The following is a 19,226-nucleotide window of genomic DNA, read 5'->3' as shown; positions in this document are numbered from 1 at the left end:
ATCCCTACTTGTGGTGCTGGTAGGTCTTCTCCTTGAGTGACTCCAGTCAGTGAATGAATTGTTATCCCATAATGGTGTTAGGCAGGAATCTCCAGGATTGTGGCAGGGTGCTGATGTAAGGAAAAGAGTATGTATAAACATCAGAATAGTGTGTGACCTGGAGGGGGTGATCCCTCGTCCTTGGTGACGGTGGTAACCTTGGGGACTTGTTACAGAGCAGTCTGTAGATCGTACAGTCTTTATCCAGTGTGCAGGGGGTTAGGGGGCGGTTGGAGGGGGCGGTGGGGGTTGGCAGTGAACAGAGGGGGTGGATATCAAGTTACGTGTCAGTGGCGACAGTGTAATTGGTTTGTTCACCAATCCAGCCCAGTGGACATCCATTAGACTGCTGAGTTCAGCTTTGTAGCTGAGGGAGATGTTTTTCGTAGGAACAGGAGGTGGGCTGCTCGTCGCAGAGTTATGCTGACTGATGAACTTTTTGAGCTGCAGTCTAGCAATCTCACATTTCGTCAGCCGACTTCAATGGCTTTAGGAATCTGCAGTGGCCCAGTGTTCCCTCATAGGCACAAGCCTTGAACCGGAAACAACTCTGGGGTTCACACAGTCAGCAGACATCCCCCAAGTCCAGGGTACTCATTGACTACAGCCCCCTCAGCCTGCCAGCTCTTTCACATGACCCCATTACTTTATTGAATGACAGGGCCTTGCACTTTGTGAATGTACAACTGAGTACAGATGGGAATGTAATACACATTATGGTAAAACCCCCATCAGCTGCACTGAGTCAGACTTGTAATTCCTTTCAGTAGCCAGGATGTCAGTGTAGTTATGAGTGTCAACGAAATGCCACATCTGTTGTTAGCAAGTGCTCCTCCTTTGATGAGCTGCATTTTTATTTTGAGGTGGTGTTTGCAACAACCCTTATGGACATTTATGACCTCAGTCATTTTATTATCCAGTTGACTTGCAATCTGTTAACGGTCTTCAACCTCAATGATACATTTACAAAGTAACCCACCCAGTACAGTAACATTAAACACCCTGAATTCTATGTAGCCCTCTATGGCCAGAATCGTTGTAGAGTATTATATGTGTCATTAACTGGCAAGGTAATGGTTATGATAAACAGTTACAATCAGAAATTGTGTGAAGACAGACAGCTGGCTTATGAGACTAATTTGTCGTCAATACTGTATATAAACCAGGAAGATTTCAAGCTTAATCCATAATGCTGATTTAGACAAATTTGTGCAGGGTGGCAATAGGAATATTCCAACTAGCCTCAGTATCCCTGGCTCGGGTGAAGAAAAACATCAGGCGAGGTCCTCAGCCCTGAATGCCATTGAATGACTTCTGCAGGAAAGTCTGCATGCATGGGTGATGGTGAGGATAGGAGAAAGCTGCTGTGACCTACCCTCCCCCCCACCCCCATCCCCTACCCCATGGGAGAATGGCCTGCCAACACTCACTGCCTAGGCCCCACATAAAGAATGGTCGGTTTGATGAGGGATTGGATGGTGGCCAGTGCCTGTGGATCTGTACCCAGCATGAGTCAGTCCCTCCAGAGGTGGAGGGGAGCAGAGGGGAGTGGGCAGGATCAAGTTTCTGCTAATTGCTTATATCTGCGATAGTGCTATTAATGTCACAGGCACTAGAGGTGCTGACTAACAGTCTGGAGAGGAAGTGCTAGTGGATTTAATTTATCATCAACTTGGCTCGGATATAATATCACATGGTTACTGCACTGCCAAATATTTATTACATATCTGGCAGAATCTGTCTGGTCTTATGTATTGACGCATGTGCTTCAGTCATCTTCATTCTCACAGTAAATAATACATAATTCTATAATCCTGAAGGCTTATAAGCATCAGCTGTTTATGTTATGTTGTTTTCCCAAATTCCCAGCCTTTTTCAGAAATTTGCAAAGAAGATTTCTTTTCCTTAACATTCCCCTAATGAATGAAGTAACAACATAATTTTTTGCATCTGGGGAGCATATGAGAGCCACTGATCATCACCCTTCATGTGCTGTTCCCACACTTGGAGAAAGTGAAATATAACTCTGAGAAACTGACTCCAAGGCTATGACAAATGGATCACTGTCTGAATCGCGGCTTGTAATCCGAGGGATTGCAGGGAGGCTTGATGCAAAAGTTCTCGGATTGCCAATGCTGGTCGGATGTGTTCCTGGAGGTTTGATCATGTGTCACTTGATCATGTGACATTTGGGATGGAGAATACAATAGGGGTTTTTATTTTAAGGCGGTGTTACAACTATCCTTATGGGCATTTAGCACCTTGACGGCCTGGTGTTTGGGAAAGGAAAGTGACAAAGGCTGCAGAAAGAACAGGAGCCTGAAAGCCACTAGTCCTGCTCATGAATGATGGAGCAATTCTGTACCTGAACACACACCTCTCCACTCCCACCTCAGGCAATGAGCCTCAATCATGCTTGAGCTCCAGACCCTTAGAATGGAGATAAGACATATTCTGCTGTGTGGAGAAGGCTGGAGTGGGAACCCCTCCATTGGAAGGGAAAAGTGCAAAACAAAAAATGAGTATTTTGTGTTCGGGTTGACCTAAGGGCACGGAGAGAGGTCCATCTGGGGGAAGGAGTGTTAAAGTAAAAGATTCCTGAGAGTGCAGCACCTCAGCCACCACTTTAATAAGTTTAGGAAAATGATTGCTTTAAACATTGACAACGTGATTCATTCTGTTGTAGTTTAAATATAACTGAAAATTTGGATTTCTAATAACGAACTCCGCGTTTGGGCAAAATCCGAATGGGCCTCATTGTTTCTTGTGTGTCGCCACTTTGACAGCCTGAGCACAAGTCCTTGTTGATTGACACAAGTTGGTCACCAATAGAGGACTAGGTGACTTCAACGACAAAGGTCCAGTAACCAATCCTGGAGCAACTGGGTGGGACTTCACCCAGTGAGAAAGCAGACTGGGAACTGCAGCATCTGTAATTGTGGGCACTCATTGGGGGAGGGTGCCAGTGGCACTGGCCGGGAGATTGACCTTCCATTCTGGGAGTCTCCTGGATAATCCGGGATAGTTGGCAACCCTACAATGTTTTATCCTGGCAGCATCATCATGTAACTTCATGAATTAAACAGATGAACTGCCTTGAAGGTTCAAATGGGTGAGTGAGCCACCTGCTCTATACCATACCACCATGTAGTGTGCTGTGGAGACATATAAGAACATCAGAAACAGGAGCAGGAAGAGGCCATTCAGCTCTTCAAGCCCACTGTGCCATTCAGTGAGATAATGGCTGATCATCTACTTCAACACCATTTTCCTCCACTATCCCTTGAATCCCTTGATGTTTTCAATATGTAGAAATCTATCAATCTCAGTCTTGAACATACTCGATGACTGAGCCCCCATAGTCCTCTGGGGCAGAGAATTCCAAAGATTCATCACCCTCCGAGGGAGGAAATTTCTCCTCATCTCAATCCTAAATGACCTGTCTCTTAGACTTGGAAGCATCTGAGTTTGATCCCTGCACCACACTGGCTTAGCTTTATCACACTCAGTGTGGCAGGAGTAGATTTATCATTGGCTCCTGCTCATTGTTACTGTCCAATGACCTCTGCTGGAAAACATAAGAGCAAGATAAGGAAAACAAGCTTTTTCTAACCTTGCTCCAGGCTCGATTAATTTAAACCTAGTTCTGTGCTCATACCCTGTGTCAAATAACTTTCTTGCAGAGTTTGAAGATTTATAAGCGCGAATTCTTGATCTGGCACACACAAAGGGGAGTGACACTTGGGGAGTGGATCTCAGGAGACAACTGGCACACACAGTTCTTTATTTCCTCAGATCTATGAGTTACTGGAGTACCAGATCACAAAAGCCACCTCTTCAGTTTAAACTCTTGAGGCAGACCTCATGATAAAAGAAACATCCATGAAGATGCTGTTGCAGTAATATCCAGATGGTAATGATTGTCCCTTTTCTCATTACAGATTCTCTCCGATCAAGCTCAGAGGTCTGTCAGGATGCAGCTGAATAACTTTGTAAAAGAGTGAGTACACCAGTATCATTCCTGGCGACCTCTGCCTGGACATTGCTTGCCACTGAATGAAATAAATTGACCAGAACTGTCCCAGTTCCTGGACTCACAGCTGTGTTTGTTTTTTTAAAAAATACTTTGATGGGCAGGGTAGATAACAGGAAGTGGTGGTGTAGGAAAATATGGACAGCAAGCTCCACAACCAGTTCGGTGTCAGGGTGACTCGATATATACATATATATATGTACAGCATCCCTTTCGATCTTGTGTTTTTAGCTGTCAGTAGGTTCGGACATAATCCCATTTCCTCAAGGAGGTAAAAAGAGAACCTAGGAATTAAATAAAGGCAGCAAATGCACAGCATTTGAAAAAGAACCTGGTTGTTGCAAAAGGAAAAATAAACTTGTATTTATATCAAAGCCTTTTCATAAACTCAGGACATCTCATAGCACTTTACAGCCAATGACGTGCTTTTGATGTGTAGTTGTAATATGGGTAATCACACATTAGTTTAATAATGAGAACAAATCGATGACCCCTCTGCACCAGTGAGTTCTCTGCCAATGCTGGAATTGGGGGAGGTGACCCTCAGCGAATCATAACGCTCACAGGTGGGGAAATGGTAGGCTAGAGGGGCCCTTCAACAGGATCACCCAACTATCGAATCAGCCCATAAACAAGAGAATCAGACTGGAGACAAGGTGCAGGGTGGAGTTTGTAAGCGAGCAGGAGCTGCTTGCTGTGTGTGAAGTTGATCAATACCGTCAATTTATTTGACTTTACCTTTATTGTTCAGTGGTAGACTGTGAAGACCCAGAACAATACAAATTAAAATTACAGCACAAATGTACCCAAGGAGTGGTGAGAATGTGGAACTCGCTACCATTGGGAGTGGTTGAAGTGAATAGCGTAGGTGCATTTAAGGGGAAACTAGGCAAGCAGATGAGGGAGAAGGGAATGGAGGGTTACAGTGGTCGATTTGGCTGAAGAAAGATGGGAGGAGGCTGGTGTGAAGCACTGTTTCTGTGCAGTGTATCCTATGGGCAGGGTTTTTCACTGAGCAGGCGGGTGCACACCCGACCCACTCGAATGTAAAATGATGCGCAATATTTCAGTCGGCGGATGCACACAGGAGTCGGTAGCGCCCGCCAACAATTAAAAGGCCTATTAAGACCTTTAAAGATTTAATGAAATGTTAATTCTCGCTGCTCGTCCAACCAGGCAAAAAGGCCAAGCAGCCTTTGCACTTTTTAGGAAACCTCATCCGCGGGCGGGATGAGGTTTCATAAAGCATTTAAAAATAAAATTAAAATTTTAACATTTCATAAAGAACATGTCCCTGCTCAAGTGACAGAGCCACAAGAGGGACATTTTTGTTATTAATTTAAAATTATTTATTTTTAATTCTTAAACTCTTCATCTCCCTGAGGCAGCTCAGTGGCTCAGGGAGCTTTTCTAGCGTGTGCCTGCACGCATGTGCAAAGCTGCACGCTCGCCCTCCCCACACAGGCCGCGCTGAGCGCTGCCGCTGGCGTTTCACGCCGGGCGGGCCTTAATAGGCCCACCAGCCATGAAATCACGCGTGGCGGTCGGCTTCCTGACTGCCCCCTGCCCGGACTCGCTGAGCCCGCCCGACGAGGGAGAAATCCTGGCCTATGTAATCCTGGGTAAACCTCCTCCTGCTGGGGCATTGCCACAGAGCCTGGCTACGGTTGGGAACCATTGTGTTGGAAATCAGGTGATGGGGTTGATGCATTCGTCCCTCCATGAAGCAAAAAAACAAAACCTCTGCGACAGGCCCAGGTCTACAGAATAGGCCATCAGCAAGCTTGGCAAGAATGTGAGGAAAGAACATGAGATTATTCAAGGGGCGGTGATGAGAAGCTTAGGATTTCAAAATCTGCAGGAGGGAGAAGATTAGACTGAAGGGCATACTTCCCTCTGTTTGCTAGTTCAGTATTTTAGCAACATACCTGCTGAATAGTTCCATCCAGTTTTTTTCCCCTGGTTTTGAATGATTGAGAGTAGGAATGTACATGATGTGTCTCCAGTTCAACAATGTACACATTTTCTCATGTTTTGGTGAAGAAATGTAAATGGAATTAGTTTCATGAACCACAGTTGCTGAGCTGAGAGGTGTTAAGATGAAGTTGTGAAAAGATATTTTCCAATCTTCTCTCCTTCCTACGTTTTGCTAAAGGTGTTAATTCCTGCTGGGCGAGGAGGTGTTTGCAGCTCTGAGTGCTCCTGAGGTGTGGAATCATTGAATAGTACAGCACAGAAGGAGACCATTTGGCCCATCATGCTCTTGCTGGCTTTTTGAGGCAACTGTTTAATTAGGCCCACACCCCTGCCCTTTTCCCATAGCCCTGCAGGTGTTTCCATTTCAAGGACAGTATATATCCCGTTCCCTTTCGATGGGATAATCAGCCGGGCTTCACGCTCCGGATCACTCCTGCCGGAACGTGTTCGTAGACAGATTTTGGGTGAGGACAGTGCCGAGCTCAGTTCTTACAGACTCCCACCCTTCCTCTGCCCCCAGACAGTCAAAACATTCCCTGTCTAGGTTCAGCAACAGCATGTGTGTATGTATAACGCCTTTAACACAATGAAACATCATGAGCCATTTCACAGCAGCATTATCAAACAAAATTTGACACCAGGCCACCTAAAGGAGATATTGGGACAGATGGCCGGTCAAAGAGGCAGGTTTACAGAGCATCCTAAAGGAGGAGACAAAATTAGAGAGGCAGAGAAGTGAAGGGAGGGAATTCCAGAGCTTTTAGCTTTGGGAGGGCCCAGGCAACTAGAAGCGCATCTGTCAATGGTGGATGGATGATAGCCAGAGAGAGAGTCCAGAATTGGAGGAGTGGAGAGATCTTGGAGGGTTGTGGGGCTGGAGGAAGTTACAGAGATAGGGAAAGGGGAGAGGCCACGGAGGGATTTGAAATCAAGGAGGATATTTTTAAAATTGAGATCTTGCCAGCCCTGGTCAGCGAGCACATGGATAACGGAACAAGAATTAGGATACAGGCTGCAGAGTTTTGGATGAGCTCAAGTCGATGGAGGTTGTAAAGCGGGAGATCCTTCAGGAGCATGCTGTGATAGCAGGATCGACAGCTGCTTGGGCAAGGTATAAGAAAGCTGCCAGTCCCTGAGGAACCAGATCACAGGAAGAGAGAAGGGAGAAAATTGGAAAATAAAATTAGCACAACAGGTGCTGGGCCTGACACTTCAACCTGTAACTGTGGGCAGCAAGCTTCACAGAATTTCCCTCTGGCATTATATGTTTGCTATGCCCTTCCTGAGATGCCAAGGACACAACACTCGGTTGGCAAAATACACTTTCTAAAGGGGATCCTATGACAGTGAGTGAGGTTACAATTGGGGCTTTGCGAATGGCTGACCGGTACATCCATTTTCCACACTGGCCGCATTGTTAGGCTCCCTGAGAACCATTCATGGTTCAGTGACATCTGAAGGAATTCAAGTGGGAAAACTCACTCCCTGGTTGCAACTCTGTTCATTTTAACCTTAAATACAGAATAGCGAAAAGCTGTGAATACAGGAGGTGTGAAATAAAAGTAGAAAATGACAGGAATAAACAGAAGGCCTGTCAGCATTTGAAAGATAGGTTAACCATTTGTGTGAAAAATTCATCAAAAATTGAGCTGAACCTATTCAGTATTTTCTGCTCCTTCCCTTTCCCACTCAACAGCTATTGGCTGCCCTCTGGTACCCTTGCTGGAAGGCCTATTCCTCGTGGTTGGGCCTAGGTGGGAAATACCTGCAGGATCTTCACGAGTGACCAATCACTGCTAGGCCCAATCCTATCCTTCACCTGAGGTCCCTCCAGTCACAGGATAGGAGTGAATGGAATGGAAAACCTGGCTGGTTTATCCTCCCTTAAACTAGTGCACTGAGGCACATTGCAGCACACCCTACTTAGATCAGCTAACTCTTGTTTGTGGGCAACGTAGTCAGGTAAGGCAGCCAACTCTGGTTGAAGGTATTCGTGGAGGTTTGATCACGTGACTCCCTGCCTCTAACTGCCCTGCCATTGGTTACCGATCATGTCCATCCAGACAACTGGAAATCAAAAAACCTTCTTACGACCAAACTGGATGATTCTTGACTGTCCATCAAAGGGCCTTTTTTTTAACCATCTTCCGACATTTTCATAATTAATAAACAAGTGTTCAGATAATTAGAGACAGTAATTTTTGGAGTGCCCCTGTGAGATTTCTCCACAGTTAATCTTCAATTAGCAGTTTAATCTTCAATTCCTGGAGCCCGTTGCCTTTCCTGGAGAAGTTGGCGACCCTGGTGTTGAGGCCCTTTCGCCTCAGCCGTGTATGAATTGTCAGTGAAGGTATGTTGGCTGAGGCAGCCCCAGCTTTACACTCGGAGCAGGCATTGGTGCGGGATTATTTGTAAAGCCTTTAATACGATTATCCTGCCATTGAAGCCGGTCTATCAACAAAAACACCGCCGTAGTTATCGTCACGTCCAAGGAATCGTCTTCCCTACTTCCTGAAAATCAATGCAATGCTTTCTCTGTTAACGCCGCCCTTTAGGGAACACTTTTGTTATATTCAGCTGAGAAATGGCAAACTGAACAGACCACATCTGATCGCAGTAATGCTAATGTCACTCAGCCTCTGGGAGCCGTCCTCTGTGAATATTAAGAGGCATGCACTCTAGCAGGATTAACCCGAGCTGCCAATGTGATATTTTGAATTTAGAGACACATAAATCAAATGAATGGGTGGCAGTGCATCTTCTGGGAAGGAGGTTGTTGCTATGGCAGCATTGAATTGACTGAGAACACAGCAGCAGTGTTGGGGGGTGGGGCAGGGGCACAAGTGACCTTTGTTCTTTTCCTGTACGGTAATTTCACTGAGATTTCAAGTTGATCTGCTAAAGCCCAGTGTTGGCCATGAGCAGATTTTAGTGGCAATTCCTGAACCACTGGGTTAACTTGTTCAGTACTGAAACCTACTGGGGAAAAATTGAGATGAACTAGCAAGGGTTATGTGAAGAGTTAATTTTTATTCCCTGCTGTTAAACTCTGCTCCCCAAATCCAGACTCACACCAAATCCCGTTCACCCGCCACCTCTCTGCTCACAGATCATCGGCTTCCAGTCCAATGACACCTCAATTTTGTCATTTTCATCTTTGTGATCAGGTTTCTCCATGGCCTTGGCCGTCCCTATCTCTATAATCTCCTCGTTTGAGATCTCTGTGTTCCTCCTGTTCTGACCACTTGCACATCCTCCATTTCCTTTGCTCCAGCGGTAGTGGGCGTGTCCTCAACTGCTTGGGCCCTAAGCTCTGGAATTTCGCCACTGAACCTCTCTGCTTCTCTATCTCTCTCCCCCTTTAAGACACTTCTTAAAACCTACCTGTTTAATCAAGCTTTTGGTCATATGACCTAATAATGTCTCCTTATGTGTCTCGGTGTTGGTATCTGCCTGATATAACATCTTTGTGAAGCACCGCAGGACATTTTATCATGACAGAGGTACCACATAACAAGCTGTTGTGGTCGAGTTTACCCTTTCGTCTAGTTTTTGACCAGCCCTGTCTGCTGTTGAGTGCAGCCTCCAGAAATTCCGAAGACACTGAACTTGTGTCTTCCAAAATTTTCTTGTCGGGGTGTGTGTGTCGGCGGTGAATTTGCTGGTCTGACCTGTTCCTGACCCTGGCCTGGGTTCAGTCTAATTTAAATATTCAGGCCACAACTCCCGGCAGTTTCTAATTAGGAGTTTGTCAATGGAGGGGAAGGGAGGGGCAAGGTGGGCAATAGCCATTGACATAGGAGCTAGAGGCCTGCAAACATCTTAAATCCAATTAAAGTGAACTGTGCTGCCTCTTATGAATTGGAAAAATCCCATTGGCAAATATTAACCCAGTGCCTGAGGTGACCCCGTTTTAATGCATCAGACTTTGTGTGACCCCAGGGTGAAAATTGGGGTGGGGGTAGGATTAGAGAGCTGCTATGCTGGGGGGGGCATTGAGAGGGTGGGGGAGGAGAGAGAGTTGTTGAATGGGGGGAGTTGATTGAGCAGAGCGGTGGTGGGGGGGGTGCTGTGGTTTAAAACTGCTGGATTCCCTGATAAAAGACCCACCTTTTTACAGGCCGCGGTTGTAGCAGTGATCAGGCCTCAGAGAACGGACAGTTAAGCCACGCCCACCGACAGAAACAAACATTTAAATGGGCTGCGCAGCTGCAAAAATACAGTCTGAGCTCCATGGCCGCCATTGTTGCTTTGCGGTTGGCGACCCCACTGGGGTCCACGACCCACAGTTTAGGGATCCCTGTATTAGCCCATTGCTCTGCATTAGAGATAGTCTCATTTTTTGGGTACCGTACTGATGTGATTGTTGGTTTGTGCTTCCCCTGGATGTGCGGTGAGTGTATTGTTGGTTATGATGGACGGTGTGATTCGTTGACGCTCCAGATGCTCCATTATCATCGTCCAGTTTGACTCTATCTACCCATACAGGTGCATTCCACACCCCATCACACATGGCAGAAAATCCATTGGTGCGGAACGGACAGGGGCCTAGTGTTACCAAACTTTGCCAAATTTTCTGCCCCTATGGAGGTAGATTTTCTACCACGGTGAAGAGTTTGAATAGCAGGGGACACAAGTTCAATGAGAAATTTCTAAATAAGAAAAGGAACCAGGCAACACTTCTTCCTCCAGAGGTAACCGTACGTTATCATGGAAAGTGAGCAAACAGATTCAACAGTTTGAAAAGATACGTTGAGTAGGAAAATGAAGAACGAGGTTTACCCAAACCCCGGACTGTTGAAAGTCTTCCTACTTTCTCATGTATTGTACCTGGTATGGTCACTGTTCCCAGGAGTTGTAGGGTTCCAGCTCCATATGGGATAGAGGATAAATGTTGGGGGGCATGGGAGAAAGTGGGGGCCTTTCTTTATTAGCTGTTTTCTCCTTCAAGGAAGAATAAGCAGGACGGACCAGTTGCCATGTTGAGTTATAATGATACCAGTTTAGAAGCATGAGAGGTGATCTCATTGAAACATACAAGATTCTGAAGGGATTCGATAGTGTAGACACTGAGAGATTGTTTCCTCTGGTCGGGGAATCTAAAACACAGGGGCACAGTCTCTGGATAAGGAGCCGATCATTTAGGACTGAGATGAGGAGAAATTACTTCACTCAAAGGGTTGTGAATCTTAGGAATTCTCTACCCTAGAGGGCTAGCTGGATGCTCCATCGTTGAATATATTTAAGGCTGGGATAGACAGGTTTTGGTCACTCAGGGAATTAATGGATATGGGAAGCAGGCGGGAAAGTGGAGTTGAAGCCCAAGATCAGCCGTGATTGTATTGAATGGTGGAGCAGGCTCGATGAGCCATATGGTCTACTCCTGCTCCTATTTCTTGTGTTCAAGCAGCCCACAGTGGGGGTGATAACAGGTACATGCAGCATGCAGCTACATTAATTGAGCAGACTATTTTGGGATGAGTAAGTGCGTGCGAAAGAACATTTTCTCATCAGAATGCAAGTTGTACCCTGCAGCATTAATCAGCTTCTGTGATAAAGTCACATCACACGAGGGAGTAGAGGTACTGGGTAAAAAAAAAAAGAAAAGCTTGCATTTATATAGCACCTCTGGACATCCAAAGTGCTTTCTAAACAATGAGGTACCTTTGAAGTCTAGTCACTGTTGTAGGAAAAGTGGCAGCCAATTGGTACACAGCAAGCTCCCACAAACATCAATGTGATAATGATTGTAAAGTCCGTTTTGTAATGGTGATTGAGTAATGAATATTGGCCAAGACACCGGGGAGGACTCTCCAGATCAATGTTGGAATAATGCCATGAGATCTTATACATCCATTTGAGAGGGAAGTGGGGGCCTTGGTTTATTGTGTTTACTGTTAGATGATAAGATACTGTATTTTCAGCATTTCACTGGACTGGCGTGGCTCAGTGAAATCAGCTCCAGTGATTTCCTTGCCGTAAACTGGAGGCACACAGAGTGGGCTGGATTTAACGGAGAACATCTGGCTGGGGTCACATGAGTAGATCCGTCGCCAGAGAACCACTGATGAACGTCATTGGTGACTTGATCCCTTAAACAAGGGCAGGAATCAAAGGAAAGGAAAGCAACTGCTGGTCACTTAAGAGAACTGTACATCCGATTCATTCACATTATCCCCCGAGTCTCTGATTAGAAAAGATTTAATTGTGTAATCGGATAGAATCAGAGCATTGTGCAGCAGAAAAGGGTTTCATTTGGACCACAGATGCTTTTCGGTTAGAAGAGAGTTTTTTTGTGCACTTTAATACAGTGCGCATTTATAGTGAACCCATGAACGACACTTGTGCCAGACGCTCAGTGTGCCAGATACTGGCACGTATCCTGCACAGTGGAAAATCATGACCTTGTATTATAGCCTGCCAATAGATGCCATCTTTAACAGTTGTTTAATACACAAAACCACATATAAAGCATGATGCTGCCCTTCAGTAACTATATACATGTTTTCCCCCATTTTTTGTTCCCTACCTTTCTCCCTCTCCTGTCCCCCTCCCCCACCCAATGGTACCAGTTCCCCAGGATTTTGGCTGCCCTCTGATACCACATCCAAACAGCCACTCTTTAGTGAGTGCCACAAACTATGTGGGGAATCATATTCAAGCCCACTCGAGTTCCTTGTCCAAATGTCCACTTAAAGCCACTTTCATCCAATGATAATTTGGTTAAATTCAATGAATGCAGCTTGAGCCTCACCGGGTGGGGGAGGGGGGGATGGTTCATTTCCCTCCTGTGATTGCCTGTTATTTGGTGAGTACTTTACGAGATATTTTCGTGTGAGTCACAGATGAGCTGAAGTTGTTCTCTGAAATTCCTCTGTCCAGCCCTTCCCCTACCTCCAACCCAATCGAGTAACAGTGCGCTTGTGTTTCTTGTTGAAATGCAGAGATGTTCGGAAGTTCAAGGAGACCAAGAAGCATTTTGATAAGGTCAGAGAGGACATGGACCTGGCGTTAATCAAAAACGCTCAAGCTACTCGAAACAAGACGCATGAGGTGGAGGAGGCCACGGGGACGCTGACCATGACAAGGAAATGTTTCAGGCACCTGGCACTTGACTACGTTCTTCAGGTATGGAGAAAGACAATGAACCAGGGCCTCTGGAGATGCTCTAAAGCCTAAACTCCCTGGGCTGGCTGTGCGGGGAGAAGCAAGAGGGCTTTGTTCTGATACCAGGACCCTCGCTGCGCAAAGATCCGAGTGCCAAGCTTGCTTCAGAATCAGAGCAATCTTCCAGTGTGAACTGGGCTCTACCAGGTGCAAGGGAGGTTTGGCCTTCGTGTTGCCGCTTGTGGAGTGTGAATGGCCAGGGCCAGGGAGATCCAGGCCAGCGCTGATCTGAGTCCGAGCTGCGAGTTGGCCAGTCGCAGTTGGACACAGAATCACTTGATGAGAGAGGGGAAAAGAATATCAGGGTTCCCACCCTTAACAGTGGCTGGTGATAGGAAGTTTGGTCATGCACATTGGATAAAGGCAGCATCAGGCATGGCTGTGATGGTGCCTGCAGCTGAATAGCCTGCCATTATTCATTGTGTGCGCTCGGACGCACAATGGGTGGACGATTGGATTAGTTGGAGCTATAGTGTCTGTTGAACCAGGAGTCAGCACCTTCAGGAGAGGAGAGCAGGAAACTGAGACAATCTGGGATATCAAGGGAGATATTTCCCCAGTTGCGAGCAATGGAAATTGATGTGCGACTTACAGCAAAGCAGCTTGTCCCCAGTGAGGGACTAATCTGTAGGGAGAATGATGTAATGGATAACTATAAGGTACATTAAAGCAGCTAACATGACCCAAGCTAAGCACTCAATTGCAGCAGTGATAGGACGAAGCAGTGTTTCATGAGTGCAAACAAGTCAGCTCATTAAATCACTGCAGTAATCCTTCTGCCTGGCTTCCAGCCACTTTTCCAAAGCATTTTTGATATTGTCCTCCACCCTGACGTGACTTAAGCACTCTGGGTTTTATTTCTGTTTGTTGTGAAGCTCAGGTGAAAGGCCAAGGCTGATAGAGCAGGAATCCCATCAAGAATAATGAAAGGGGGGTGGGGAAGGTGAGGTATTTCTGGAAGTATTGATCAGGTGACAAAAACAGAATTACCTGGAAAAACTCAGCAGGTCTGGCAGCATCGGCGGAGAAGAAATCAGTTAAGAAATCAGATTTCCAGCATCCGCAGTAGCTTTTAGCTTTTTGTATTGATCAGGTGAGGCTGTTTCGGTTTTAAAATGCCAAAGGTTATCGGAGGAAGGAGAGAAGGAAGGACCTACAGTCTGGGGACAGAATAAATTGGAATTGATAATGTGCACTGAATGTTGGGATTTGAGTGAACCATAAACCAGGGCTTCAATCAATGCATCAGTGGTCATATAATCACCATCATTCGATCAGTGACCAGGGTGAGGGAGTGCCCAGTAACAGATGGAATGCATATGATTGATGATGCTGACTGTCAAGACATCAGGGACCAGACAACCCCTGCCAGCTCTCTGTCACAGCTGTACATGTGCCAGAATCTGCACAGACCTAAAGATCAACCGCAAAACACTCCCCTCCCCCCTCCCCAGTGTCCCTGCCCCCATGCCAAGGTATCAGAGCCTGTGGCTCCTCCAGTACAAGGCTCAGCTACCAGTTATCAAGGGCTCCCTCAATGCTGGGACACCCATATGGGTCAGCCTGAGTCTGGAAAGGACACGTCCGGTTGTCCAGGGATGCAAATTTTGTCTTGATTTGGAAACCTATTCATTCAAATGAGCAGAATTTAGTCACTGAATAAAACATTTTTGATGGAGATCCCCTCTGTAGAGTTGATGAAAAAACTCTTTGAGAGTCAGGACAGTATGGCAGAGTATCACAGAGAAGCTGGGTATTAGGATTGTGCCTGTGTATCCAGGGCCTGGTGTCACCGTGTTTTGCAAAAAAGTTGTCGATGTAGCTCGGTGTCTGTGGTGAAGCTGCCTTTCAGTGGATGAACTGTGTGCCCATCCTGCGGACAGCTCCTTCGGAGTGAGCTGAGCTGCTCAACATGCCGTTCCTGAGAATTTTCTGGAATCTCCGAGTTTAGAACTCAAACCATTGACCATCTGGTGATTTATATTGTTTGTTGGGAGGGGAGGTGGGGGGTTCAGGTGGGGACATTTTGTTGCTGAAATGCCTCCAAGATGAAGATTGAAATGAAGTCAGTGCTCTGGCAGACTCGATGATCCAATAACTGATCCAGACAGATCCGCAATACTCCAAGGGAGTGACCATGGACCAGCCAACCGCACAATACAGGCACCTACCTGAAGTATACCTGTCACAGGGAACTGGCTTTACTCACTCCGTTCCAGTCCTGTAAACTAATAGGTAAAAAGGATGAGGTGGATAATCAGTGGGAAGCTTATTAGTGCTCTGGAGTGAGCAGTTTTAGCTGTTTACACTCCATTACTATTCCTGTACACTTTTGGTGTCCTTAATCCTTGACTTTGCGTAGATTCTCTGGATTTAAGTAAACAGGGCTGTCCCTCTGGGGAGAGTGAGTTAGTTCCAGGCACACAGAAATAATACAGGTGACCGTTTCTTGCTCACTTAGCTTGAAGTTACTTAAACACAGGGATTTTTATTTAGATATGTCAGACCAATGAAAACGGGAGATGACACAGCTTTGGAAAATCTAGGGCTGTTAATGAAAAGGTTGCGAATTCTTATTTTCAGTGTTATACCTCGAATTACCACATGATGGCAGCAAATTCACATGTCTTGATCTTTCATTTAGCCTTCAATGTGTCATCTCAGTAAGATACTATGTTGACTATTAGCGTGTCAGACTTAGATGAAGGACTGAGTCCTCATTTAAAAAAAAGGGACAAAGATTCATCCTCATTACTTCCGACATCCCCCTTCATATCTCTGTCTTTCTGCCGACTTCAATGGATTGATTTTCCATTAATAGTGAGGGCTGACACCATCAGAGGAATTGACTGTCAGAAGCACTTGATCCTGACATTAAAACTCAACAGAATTAAAAGATAAAGCTGCTTTCACCTCACTGAACAAAGCCAAACTTAAACTGCTGCTGAGAGCGGTTCCTATTTCTATTCCTTATTTGGTTTCAATGCAGTCAAACAGTACAAAGCGAGGCCATTCGGATCATTGTATGCCTGCCAGCTCGCTGAGGGAGCTATCCAATCATCCCAATCTCCCACTCTTTCCTCATAACTCTGCCAGTTTTTCCTTTTTAAATACGTATTCCCTTTTTGGAAGCTACGCTTGAATTCGCTTGCATCATCCTTTCGGGCAGTGCACTCCAAATCACTGTCTTCATTTTTTTTTTTAAGTCCTCATTTTCCCCTCTGGTTCTTTTTGCCAATTATCTTTAAAAAATTTCCATTTTCCCCAAAGGCCATCGCAAGAATGATCAAAAGAACAAGGAATCATTCCAGATCTGTCCGACTGGAGGTAGCAAGCGCTGAATGTTCAGACAGCTGGGCATTTTTGACAGTGTGTGTTCAATTTCTGTTGGAAAAGCCACATCCTCTGTGTGTGTTTGGCGTGTGAGTCAGTTGAAGAAAGAATGGGACTGGCGCTCGCTTATTCAGTCCCAGTGATGTAACCCTCTATAATTAAAGGTAAACAGAAATGAGACTTATTTCAAAAGCACAATGCCGCTGGTAACATCCAGTAAATCAGTGCAGACTGTGAACTGCTTTGTTCATGAGGCACAGCATGAATTTCAGACGAGCGCTCTTCACATCCAGCTTTGGATTAATCAGTGAGATCTATTTCTGATAGGCAACAGGCCAGGCCTCTGTTATATTTTGGTGAGAGATGGACAGGCTACAGGCTAAGCGCATTCCACCCAGCAGTAAATAGAGCGGGGGCCACGTCTTATGCAAGAATAATGGGTGCTCTACATTTAGAAATTCTCATCCTCCTTTTCCAATCCCTCCATGGCTTCATCCACCCGCCCCCATCTCTGTAATCGCCTCCTGTCCCACAACCCTCTAGGATATCTGTGCTTCTCTAATCCTGGTCTCTTCAGCATCTCCAATTTTAAATCACCACCTTTGGCAGCCGTGCCTTCAGCTGCCTGGGCCCTGAGCACTAGAATTCCCTCCCTAAACCTCTCCACCTTTCTACCTCCTTTACTTAAAACCTACCCCTTTGACCAAGCTTATAGGGACCTTTCCGAATATCACCTTATGTTGCTTAGTGTCAAGTTTAGTTTTCTAATGCCCCTGTGCAGCACCGGACAAGATAACCCCTCCATCTCTGAATGTTCCCACTTTTCCTTCATTTTTCTTTTAATTCCTTTGTATTTATGGATTGCTATTTCCCTTTCTATTGTCTAGTAGCTTTCTTTCACGCTCCCTCTTAACCTGTGTTTCCCTTCTCAGACCTTTTCTGTTTCCCATATTCTGTTTCGTTCCCCCTAATGGACCACCTGGCTCTTATTTGAACCTCACGTTCCCAAGATCACTCTATTCTGTGTGACACAGCCCTTTCACTCCAAGGATGAATGTACATAACCTGGGCCTCACCCATCGCTTAATTTAAATATCTCCCATTCCATCACCGCCATTTGATCTGTCATTTTTTTTCCCCAACTTATTCAACTGGACTGAATCACCACTCATTCTCCCTGAAATTGGCTAGTGTCCAGTTCAACACTTTTATTGCTGGCATTTAACCTAATGAGATTAATATTTTTTTTAAGGTCACTATTTCTTGCGTGTTCTGCCTTTAGGTCGATTCCCTGACCTCCTTTGCGACCCAGAACCAGACCTAACGCTACAATCTTTTCTTGGCTATGCAACTTGCAGCGCAGGGAACCAGCCCCGAATTCATTCTGAGAACTCCTCCCCATTTTGACAGTAAACTTCTGTATTATCCCAGTCTAGGCCAGTGTAGGTAAAGTTTCATTACTTACAATTCTATTCCAACTCGAAGCTTCTAAATTGTCTAAAAATCTCACCGTTAATCATAGAATTGTCACAGTGTAGAAGGAGGCCATTTGGTCCATCATGTCTGCACTGACTCTCTGAGCATTTTATCTTAGTGCCAATCTCCTGCCTTTTCCCTGTAATCCTGCCCATTGTTTCTATTTAGATAATCATCCAATGCCCTCTTGAATGCCTCAATTGAACCTGCCTCCACCACACTTCCAGGCAGTGCATTCCAAACCCTAACTGCTCGCTGTGAAAAAGTTTTTTCTCACCTCGCATTTGCTTCTTTTGCAAAACACTTTAAAACTGTGCCCTCTGGTTCTCAATCCGTTTATGAGCCAGGAAAGTTTCTCCCTATCTCCTCTGTTAATTTATTCGCTGATCTACAATGTTCTTCCAACAAATCCCTTACTAGTTTGCAGCTCTACCCAGGCAGACTCTGAGTTCCCTCATCAATAAAAACTATGGCTATAATTGTGTTTTAAACAAGAAAACCACACAAACTCCTTTTTTCTCTCTCTACCTCTTCTTAAAATGTTGTAGCTGGAAATAGTTACTTCTAGGTCTCACTGTGACCCAGGCCAAATTTCCATCAGAGCTACAACATTGTGTCTCTCCATTCTAAATAGTGCTTCTGATTTTCTGACTTTAGTACAAATGATTTGTATATTTGTTTTTAAACACTGCAAACCTGATCCATACATCTCTCTCGCTGGCTTTTCCCTTCTGTCTATTCTCATTCCCTTCAGTGTTCCTATTTTCTTGTCTTCCTCAATATGTTTCTCTGTCTGGATGTCTAGCCTCTCAATGTCTCACCCTCACAGTTTCTATTAAAACTGCTTCTCCCTTATTCATAATGTGCTCGGAAATTTGCCTCGTTCCTCATCATATCTGTTTAACCACGCCCTCCCCCCCCACCCCAGTGCCCCCCCCCCTTCCCCCACACTGCGCTAGTTTAAATTAAGCCCTTCTCATCTGTAAAGCTTCTCCCCGTTCTGAACCCATCTCAGCTCCTGAAACATTGACATAGAACTTACAGCACGGTAAAACAGGCCATTCGGCCCAGCTACTGTTTACGTTCCACACAAGGCTCCTCCCACCTTGCTTCATCACACCCAATCAGCATATCCTTCTATTCCATCCTCCCTCATGTACCTAACCAGTTTCCCCTTAAATCCATCTACACTGCTCACCTC

At 45.5% G+C, this 19,226-nt stretch overlaps 1 protein-coding gene across 1 annotated transcript in view; it reads left to right on the top strand.

The window, feature by feature from the left end:
- acap3a (ArfGAP with coiled-coil, ankyrin repeat and PH domains 3a) overlaps nucleotides 1–19,226 on the top strand; it is a 331,316-nt gene that overhangs the window by 210,914 nt on the left and 101,176 nt on the right. Inside the window, exons 5-6 of the mRNA XM_078558003.1 lie at nucleotides 3,981–4,039; nucleotides 12,994–13,177. Of these exons, the coding sequence (XP_078414129.1) occupies nucleotides 3,981–4,039; nucleotides 12,994–13,177 (243 nt within the window). The remainder of the gene's footprint in view (nucleotides 1–3,980; nucleotides 4,040–12,993; nucleotides 13,178–19,226) is intronic.

The sequence above is a fragment of the Cetorhinus maximus genome, chromosome 15 (assembly GCF_964194155.1).
Source record: "Cetorhinus maximus chromosome 15, sCetMax3.hap1.1, whole genome shotgun sequence".
Lineage (NCBI taxonomy): Eukaryota > Metazoa > Chordata > Chondrichthyes > Lamniformes > Cetorhinidae > Cetorhinus > Cetorhinus maximus.
This window is presented reverse-complemented; position numbering and strand designations above follow the sequence as displayed.